Genomic DNA, 9,674 nt, shown 5'->3' on the forward strand with positions numbered 1-9,674 from the left:
AAATAGTAATTCTGTTGTTTATTGCTGAAAAGAGCAAACTAATTAATATACAGTAGTACTTCTAAACATGTATCTCCTTGCCTTTCAATGTTTTGGCCACTGCTCAGTTTTCTTCATGTTATTGCTACCGTCACACTAGCTGAAGCACCCAGAACTATAACTAACCCGACAGAGAGAGATGTCTAGTACTACATGAAGTAGGGCTATTCATGCCATCGCCTGTGATGTGATACCTCCAGCCATGCATCTCCAGATGATATTGGCTCTGCTTCCACCATATCATATTGACAGTTCACACCCCACTTGTTGTTCAGCTGATATCATAGGAAAGTCTTTTTCCACCTGAATGCTAGACTGCTTTTCATGTTTCTCTGTCTGACTGAATGTCTGCACTGGGGTTAGTTCTGCCTAGATACAGCAGTATGCACTTGTACTGAATGGATCTCAGTTGAATAATTCTGCTGCATCCTTAAAATATCTACATTAATTTTTAATCTTTAAGTCAACATGAACTGCAGCTCTATTCATCACCCACTTCCCCTTCTGTTAGATCAAAGTTTAGGACCTGGCACGCAACACCAGTGATATGACACAGCCCACAGCTTAATTTTAGTTGTAGATAGCCTTACAAACCCTTTTTTCCCATGTCAGTATGAAACTGCACTAACATAGGGGCTCAGGTACTATCCTCCAAGCAGGCTTGATGGGTGCAGCTGAGAAAGAGCTCAGGTTCTTTCTCAGGAGACTTCCCTAATGCTCATGAACTTGACGCAAACATGTGGTAGGTTTTTACTCACAGAAATCCAGGACTATGTGTCTTCTTGAAAGCTTCAAACCACATTTATTGTAAATTCATGAAAAAAAAAAAAGAAAAAAAGAAGAAACCACAGGTTGGTAAACTATTACATCTCAGTGTGAAGAACTTGTCCAGTGATGTGCAATCAGATATTGAAAAGAATATCTAAATAAGCAGCAATTTCTCAATAGAAATCTCATTAAATAAAAAAGAAAATTATTTCCATATTTACAGATTACAAGGCAAATGTATCCTTAAAGCATTGTTTCGTATTTAGCGGGTTTATTTCTTTGAAATAAAAGAGAAATGGTTTGAATCTAAGAGTGTACTTTGGAAGCAGCTTGCTAGACAGTCTATGTTACCACCAGTGAACGGACAAGTAGCCTCCCCTGACCACTGCAGTGCTCTGCTTCTTCTCTTGTCCAGGCTTTCACCGAAGGGCTTCTGGTACCTCCACCTATGAAAGGGGGGTGGGGAGGGGAGGGTGTTCATTACATTTGCTGTACAGTCTGAATGGCAAAATTCCTACCAGAGACACACTCCCAAGAGCCCTGTGCTACACAGCAGCTCCCGTAACAAGCCTGAACCTGGGAAAGTACCCCACTTTCTGTCAAAATCAGTTGAATAGAAATCAGTGTGCTGAGAAAAGCCCAATCAGAGAAAAGCCTCCTCCCAAATGTTTTCTTATGCCCACATTTCTAAGAATTTTTTAAAAATTAAATATATTTGCACTAAAATTAATTGAGCTTGTGTGATATCTGAGCCACAATCAGTTACTGAAATATGATCTCTTACTTACCCGCCTTAATTGCTTTATACTGCTTGCCCGAATTGCTTCCATAAGGTTGTCATGGAGAGACCTTTGTGGGGTGGAGGGACGGGTGGAGGGTCGTGAACCTTCCTCTGATTTTCTGTCTGAGACTGATTTTAGAGAATCTTTAATTTCTTTCAATATGCTGTTCTCCTGTTTTTTGCTTTTTTTGCCTTTTTTCTTTTTCTGTCCATTCTGTAAGGCTTTTTTTGAGCTTTCTTGCTCTTTTATGACTTCAGCTATATTCCTGGTTGGTGCCTTCTTCTCTGGAATAACTGGGGGAGGAGGAGGAGGAGGAGGAGGAGGTGGGGGTGGAGGGGGAGGTGGAGGCGCAGGAGCTGGAGGCTGACTTTTCACTGGCGGTGCCTTCTTAGGGAGCTTTGGAGAGGACCAAGGTGAGCTCTTAGGTGACACATAAGGTGAGGACCGAGGTGTCCCTTTCTGCAAGACTTTGGTCTTTGGACTGATGGCTCCATCACAACCAGACTCTTGTTGCCGCTGCTCCTGCATACGCTTTTGCCTTTGTTTATCCATATTTCTTGTCAGGATACTTGTCATGGTCATTCTTGGGCCAGCAAGGTCAAAGTGGTATCCAAGCTTGACCAGAGTGGTGTTCTCTTTCAACAGTTTAACTATGTCCATTTCCACCTGGCTGCCCATGATGTGCCGTTGGTTGTGGAACCGCAGTTCTGTTAGAACCTTGTTGTTCTGCAAAGCTCTCATGATGGCCAGCACTCCTTTGCCTGTGATAAAATTTGACTCAATATTCAGACTAGTTATATGCTGATTTACCTTTAACATACCTGCAATAGCTATTGCAACATTGTCATCAGCATGCGTGTTAGCCAAGCTGAATGACTTAACCACTGTGTTGTCCCTCAGGGCTTGAGAAAATTGTATAAGCATCTGTGAAGTGATGTTTTCAATGTTGTTCAGATTGACCTCTGTGGTCTCAGGGTCATTGCTCCTAACTTTTTCCAAAGCATCCTCAATAACTGTTGGATTTCCACAAGGGTGGATGGCACTGCTTTTTAAGCTCAGATTGTCGGTGTCTTTTTCATCATGGCCGTTGAGTAAGTTTTCATTGTCCTTTGCACTGTTACACTTTTTGTGTCTGATGTGGTCAGAACTCCTGCCATCCTCAGGTCTTTCACCAGCTGCAGCATTTAGCTTTTCCTCATCCTCCTCATCAGTCTCATCTTCCTCTTCCTCCTCCTCTTCTTCTTCTCCTTCATCATCCTCTTCAGTATATGCCTCCTCAGACACTTCACTATTGCTTTCTGTGAAATACTCTTCTTGAATGTCTTCTGAATTGTCATCTCCTTGCTCAGAATCCTGAACAGGAATGTAGATGTGGGTGTTATACATGATTGCAGTAATGTAGCTACTGCCTTTTGGCACAAAAACAATTATCTTGAAACTATATATGTTAATGTTGAAAGCTAAAAATAAATCCCCAGAAACAGAGACAGGAGAACATAAAATGTTTCTGCACCTAACACCTTTTTAACATTATTTCTTTCACATTCTTTAGGAGACAAATGCTTAGCATAAATTGGAACAGTTTTACTGACGTCGGTGATTCCTGCCGAGAGAAAACTTGATAAAAGATATTGCAACACGGACATACTTCATGTTTTCTAAGTGTTGGCATGTCCACAAGGGGATATTATTTGGATCCTTGCCAGAAGAAACACAGGACAGCAATTTCAGAATGGACATGATCAATGAGCAACAAGTTTCTTCGTTTCATACTGATTAGACATCTGTGTCAATGCTCAGACTCCCTCGCATATGCTAGTACATCATCTAAAAAAGCTAAAGACTGCCATGATTTAGAATACAAATAGTGTCTGCATGTGTAAACATGCATATTGATATGCAAAATAATACAGAATTACAAGAGTCGTGTCAAAAAGACTCTGGATGCACTATATGGGCTATACACACTTAGAAGCTATTGGTGAAGAAAAGATTCAGACACATTCCCACAGGTAATGAGTAATCATATGTCAATAATCCCCTAATTTCTTCATGTTTGGCAAGAGCTAAGACTGTGCTCAACGACAGCTGTCACAGGTCCGCTGCTGTACTGTAACTCATTATAACTATTTGCCTACAGAGTAAACTGATTGTTTTTCTAAAACCCAAGGTTATTTTAATGTATTTGGTGGGCACCAAGAAGGCAAATTTGGAACCACTCCTCAAAGCTCTGCCTGGTGCCCTTAGCAGTTACAGTGGCAGAAGACAATTCTCCGCACAGGAGCAGCAAAAGGTCTGCACCCCAGGAAAGTCTCACTCTTCACCTGGAGGACTCCAGAAGCACGGTAGTGTTGTATGGGCCATGACTGAACCCACACGCTATGACCAACCTTAAAGCTCTTGCCCAAAAAGATTTCCCACCTTCTGTTTTTTCTACTGAACAAGCCATAGCGTATGTCTTTTTATTTACATTTGTAAATGTTTATAAAATTTTGATGAAATGTAATTGTTCTGTATGCACTACTTCATCAATGTTCATATTTTAATACTAAAGGGTATTTTACAAAGTAAGTAGACTCTGCGGAAACACAGTGATTCTGTTTTGTGCTTCTGGAAAACAAGTGTTACTAACATGACAGCCTATTTTTAGAAAACCTGTGCAGTTTTAGGTTTGCTTAATTATCTGGCTCTAAAAATGCAGGGAAAGGCTAAAATAATAGTTATGACAGGTTGCATGGTACTGTTTCACAATCTTAAACAGATTTCTGTGTTGGGACACACACAAAACAGACGGTAATTGTAATGTTTGCGGAAGCTTCACTCTAATGAAACAGGACATTGAGCTGTTCCAGCCTGTCGTTCCTGAGCATTCAGCACCTGGAGGGCTCGCAGGGTCCTGTGGACCATGTGCGGTAAGGCCCTTACACTGAGGGATGCTGTGCTACATATAGAAATGGGGCTGTGTTTAAGCCGAGTTTATTATGGGACTAAGATTTAAATCTGTAGCTTCGATACATATATGCAGACTTAAAAACTGAAAACACCAGGTATCCAGGAACACATCTTCATGGCTATGCTTTTATCTGTTCAGGAATACATACTACAGCCTTCAGCACAGCAGCACATGAGCAGAAGTTGGTGCCTCTAAATGGACTGCTAATATGCTTGATGAAACTAGATTAATAAAAAAAATACTTGATTTTTTTTTTTTAGTGGCATTTCTGGGGTCAAAGGGGGAATGTAGTTTCCTGTCACATACATCATTTGGTGTCATAACAATCCGCATGACAATTTTGAAATCGAGTACTCTTCTCTTTGCAGTTCCATAGAGGCATGCTCTTTTACTGTGGCAGCATTTCAGTAGAGGACTGCTGCAGGCAGCCTGCAGGGCTTCATCTCACTTCGTAGTAGTAACTTGATGAAAAGTTAGGACTAAGATAGTCAATGCAGAGAGGTAAATATCTCTGGATGGCAAGGCATTCACCCTAAAAGGCTATCTGCAGGATGTTTGCCTTCTAGAGGGGCTGATCTCTCACCACTAACAAGGAGCACAAATAACCATCTTAGATGAGGTGTCTAAGACAGTTGAGGGCAAGAAGAAAATTGCTTTCAAGAAACTCAGAAGGAGCTTTCTTACTGCCTTCAGTGAAGACAGCCTTTGTGCTCTCTGCATCAGCATGTCAACATTTTCATATTTACGGATGCATTTAGGAAGTTTCTTCTCAGATCAAAAATTGCAGAGGCTTTTGCCTTTGAGGTTTAGGCAGTACCCATTCTTAATGCTGTATAGACACGGAAAAAGAAAAAAACCCCTGCCGTTATATAAGACACCAAACTAGACCTGTTCTGGAGGTTTTTTGGAACTGTCCAGGTTTTGAGTTCCAAGCTCAGCTGGAAATAAACATTAATCTTGCCACTGCCTCCCTAGGACTTGACAAACAGGGAGTGAAGTCAACATCTGCAAGCTGATACTAATGGTCTGACGACAGCTAGTGGTCTGTGCACTTGCCTGCAAAATCATTACACTACCATTCACGAGCAGGAGAAAACACTTATGTGTAAAGAAATCCTGAATATTATTATTGCAGGCTAATTTAATTCAGGTGATTTTTCTCTGGGAGAATATTTTATCTAATGTACAAATTGCAATTATTTCCTTGGAAGTGAACCAAGCTCCTGAATCAAGGCTGTTAGAAGTTCTGAGTCCAGTTTTTCTGTCTTTGCTTTTGTTGTATTATTTTCTACTTAAACATGGGAAAATGTGACCTTATAAACAGAGTCAGAACTCGGTATAAAGCAGTGCTTAAAAATCAAAAAGCTATTCACATCCCCAAGTCCTCACTTTTCTTTGAAATTACATGGAGCTAACATGAAAACAGAAGTTGCTTTTTGATAGAGCTCAGTCTCACAAATTGTTTTAGCAACGGTGCACAGGATGCCAACATGGACTTTAGCTTAGACCGAGAGCACTCATTGCCTGCTAGGACTGAGCCCTTCACTCCTGCCCAGCTGTACTGTTCCTTTGCAGTTCAGGGACCAGCTTTTATTAGTAGTATTTTTATTTGAGGGGATGAATTGCCTAACAAGCACTATTGGTTGTTTTTGGGGGAATACAGATAAATGGTTTGGCTGATGACTCTACCCCAGGCCACTTTTTAAATAACTTACAGCTACGCTCTGACCACAGTTGCCAGAAGACTCCCGAGCCGTGCCAAGGATCCTCAGCAGGAACAAAGCAACATAAGCTGCTGACTGCAATGCAGCTTCCTTCCAGCGAGCATGAAGCCTGGCGGCTGCTTACTCGACTTCTGACATAACATGCATTCAGAATTATCTTTCCTGACGTGCTTGTTGGCAACCACTGATTTTTTTTTAAAGGAAAAGTCAAATTTTAGCTTTTAAACAAAATCAAACGTTATCCCAAAGTCCACATCACTACCTGGCAATAATTTCTAACATGCCTTTTAAAATTTATTCCTATTTTAATCACTAATGATAGTTTTTATGGGATTTTCTTCTGTTCTCAACTAAGCTTTTAAGGTAACTCTGGAGAGAGAGCAAAACCTCCCCCAGCTAACATGCAGCGCTTTAGCAGACACAAAAGTATGGCTAAAAATGTTCTTTAAAATGCTACAAGAGACTGAAAGAAAATGAAAACAGTGAGCAAGATTATGCCAGGGAAGAACAAGCCGAAATATTTCTAGGAAACAGCGAATGCCTCAGCATCTTACCTTGTCGCACGCACCCAATCTCTCTTTTTCTAAGAGCTTCCTGGTCTCCCTCTCCCAATAGGCCATCAGCGCTTCCCGGCTGAAAGTCCCCGTCGGTGTTTTCTCCGTCAGGCTCTTCTGCCGTTGTCCCACCGGGAGATTACGGTCGGGCTCTATGTCCTCCAGCTCCCGCTCCAGCTCCTTCAGCTCCTCTTCAGTGAGAGAAGCAAGGAGCTCATCTTCATCAATGTCTTCGTATTTACTGAGCTCTCTTCTGTAGCCAAAGGTAGACATGGTCCCGCTTGGTTAGGCTGGTACAAACCTGAAGTGACTAGGCATTCAAGAAGGCTGAAGCAAGCAAGCTGTGTCTCGTTTGGTCAGCAACTGTTTCCCTGCGTAGCGGAGGCACCCTTTTAAGAGTAATCATCGGGGGCTTACGACAATGCACGAAGGGATGAAAGCATGCTCCGTTTTAAGCATCAGACGTCAGCTAGACATCTGAACAGCAAGAATGTCCCAACACTACTGTTTGCAGGTCCCTTAAAGAGGGGGATTATTGACACACTGGCCATGGCCATATTTAGAGCAGGCGGCTAGCGGGAGAATACCAGCCTTGCGGACAGGGGGGGCGGCAGCAAATAAAACCCCGGGCACATTTACACCGACTTTGTGTCCAAACTGCAGTAGAGAAAGAACAATGAAAATCCATTTAATCCTGAGCTGCCACAGAGGCTGGAAATAAAACACGCTCGCTGTTGCTCACCGGACTTCCTCTCGTTTTCACGGTTTTCGAGCGGAACCGCGCTGTTATCCCACCAAGGTGTTTGCAGGAGGTTGGGATCGGTGGGAAGGCAGCCCGCGGGCAGGAGGTCAGCATGCTGGCTCCTGCAATGTCACGCCTTGCCTGTAACAAATCACACAACTGGATTATTTATTAATTGCCCCCCCCCCTTTTTTTTTCGAGGGTGATCGGAGGGAGAATCAGCTTGACATGTCCATTTGCATCTCCTGTGAGATTTTTTGTTCACAGGGAGAATTGTGCTCTGCTGGGGGAGGGAGCAGAATCCCCCTGAGCTTTAGGGGGAACCAGCCCTGGGTGGGCAGCAGGGCTCTGTCTTCATCACTTCTGACAGCTCCTAGCAAATGAAGGCCTCTAGTGGCAGTTTTACTTAATGCCTACTGCTTGCCATAGCTGACCAATGTGCAGCTGGAGAGTGCTCTTCAATTCTTAATTTTAAATGTATACCTACACTACCATGTCTGCTAATAAACGATATATTATTCTGACATTATTTTTATAGACAGGTATCTTCCAACATAAGACACTACAGAATGAAAGGTTAAACTTCATACTGGTTTTTTATTTCTCTATTAGCAGTGCATGATGGTGAACTAGCAACTTTTTCTGAAATGTGCAGGCCAGCAATATCTGTTGTGAGTGAGAGAGAAGGAGAGGAAGAGAGAAAGAGAAAAGGCTGGTTTTGGTACAGGGAAGTAGGAGCATATCTATAACAACATATATCAACCTTATTAAATGACAAGACATGGTGGATTTACTTTTAGGTAGTCAAGTCAGTATTTAATGGAAATGTAAGTGAAAATAATTTGAAGTATTGTTCTTGTCCAACATCATCTCTTTTTTGTTAGTATGGATTGGACACCTGAACTGATGTATGACGTTTAGCCAAATTGCTCATTTAGTTTTATTATTATGCATATTGCCTTACTGGCAATGGGGAGAGGAGATTGAGCATGATTTCCATATACAGAGTTGATAAAGAAATTATATTTTTCCATGTGAATTTCATGCAGTTTAGCTTGCTCAAGAAGTGGGATGAAAGCTTACAAGCTTAGTCTTCCCTAACACACAAAATACATTAATAAAGCAGACTAAAGAATATTGTGCATCTTCAAATAAAATAAATATTTGCAGGTCATTTACGTTGACCAAACCTTTGCATAAAATAAAAAGGAGGAAGGTGCAAAACAGTTTGGCTTATGGAGCTAAGAGTGTTACCTTCATGGTATAAGATACTGTCATGGATCACCTGTGTCTAGACAAGTCAGTGGGTCAGTAGAAGTTCTGTTCGCTTTTTCAGCTGCATTTGCAGAAATGATGCTTAGGCCAAATTCTGTAAAATGTGAAACAGCAGGGAAAAATAATAAGCACCTTTTTTCTTTTAACTTTGCATTGTGAATGCTGATGTTGACATTAATTAAATGTATATAACAGAACTCCAAGCAATTTTATTTCTTCAGTATGTCTAGGACAACAGTTCACTTTGTTATCATTGGAGTTAGCTAGAGAAGCAGCACAATAAAATTATCTTTCTTGGGCGCATTTTTGCAGACAACACTTTGTTGCAAACATTTTTAGATGGAGTTGGTTAGAAAATTCGCATTGGACAGGTTTTCTGTTGGAAAATGTTGATTGAAACCGAAATGCTTTTAGAAATGTGCTATATTTTATTATTACAATGCTGACATGTACAACATTGATATGTACAATATCAAAAGCAAAAACATGCTGTTAAAAATGAAATCTATTCAAATATACTCTTCCCCAGAAAATTCTGAGCTTTCTGCTTTTTCTTTTTTCCTCAGTTACAGCAAAATTTGTAAGTCTCTGAATTTTCCTGGGCTGAGAGTCCATAGTACAAAGTAAAAACACACAGATACCTGAATTGTCTATTTAAAGTTTTCTATGTATAATTCAAATTTTCCAAACTCAAAGGAACTTCAAAAAACAGCATGCATTACTCACTTGTAAAATAATATTCCAAAGGAAGATCTAGTCCAGTCCTTGGCAGCAGCATGAATATTACCTTCAACGCTACTCTTTGCTGAGGCATGATACAACACTGGGCCAGTGATG

At 41.1% G+C, this 9,674-nt stretch overlaps 1 protein-coding gene across 2 annotated transcripts; it reads right to left on the reverse strand.

Annotated features, from left to right (window-relative positions):
• Positions 1-818: 818 nt before the first annotated feature.
• LMOD2 (leiomodin 2) lies at positions 819-7,703 on the reverse strand. Of its 2 annotated transcripts, XM_075024987.1 has the most exons (4): positions 7,563-7,703; positions 6,821-7,073; positions 1,596-2,942; positions 819-1,253 (listed from the first exon to the last, which is right to left on the reverse strand). In XM_075024987.1, the coding sequence occupies exons 2-4, from the start codon at positions 6,884-6,886 to the stop codon at positions 1,227-1,229; spliced, it is 1,440 nt and encodes a 479-aa protein (XP_074881088.1). In that variant the 5' UTR covers positions 6,887-7,073; positions 7,563-7,703; the 3' UTR covers positions 819-1,226. The 2 variants fall into 2 exon arrangements, with proteins under 2 accessions (XP_074881088.1, XP_074881087.1); XM_075024986.1 differs by lacking the exon at positions 7,563-7,703 and having other exon boundaries at positions 6,821-7,289.
• Positions 7,704-9,674: the final 1,971 nt, after the last annotated feature.

The sequence above is a fragment of the Buteo buteo genome, chromosome 4, assembly GCF_964188355.1.
Source record: "Buteo buteo chromosome 4, bButBut1.hap1.1, whole genome shotgun sequence".
In the NCBI taxonomy this organism is placed as follows: Eukaryota; Metazoa; Chordata; class Aves; order Accipitriformes; family Accipitridae; genus Buteo; species Buteo buteo.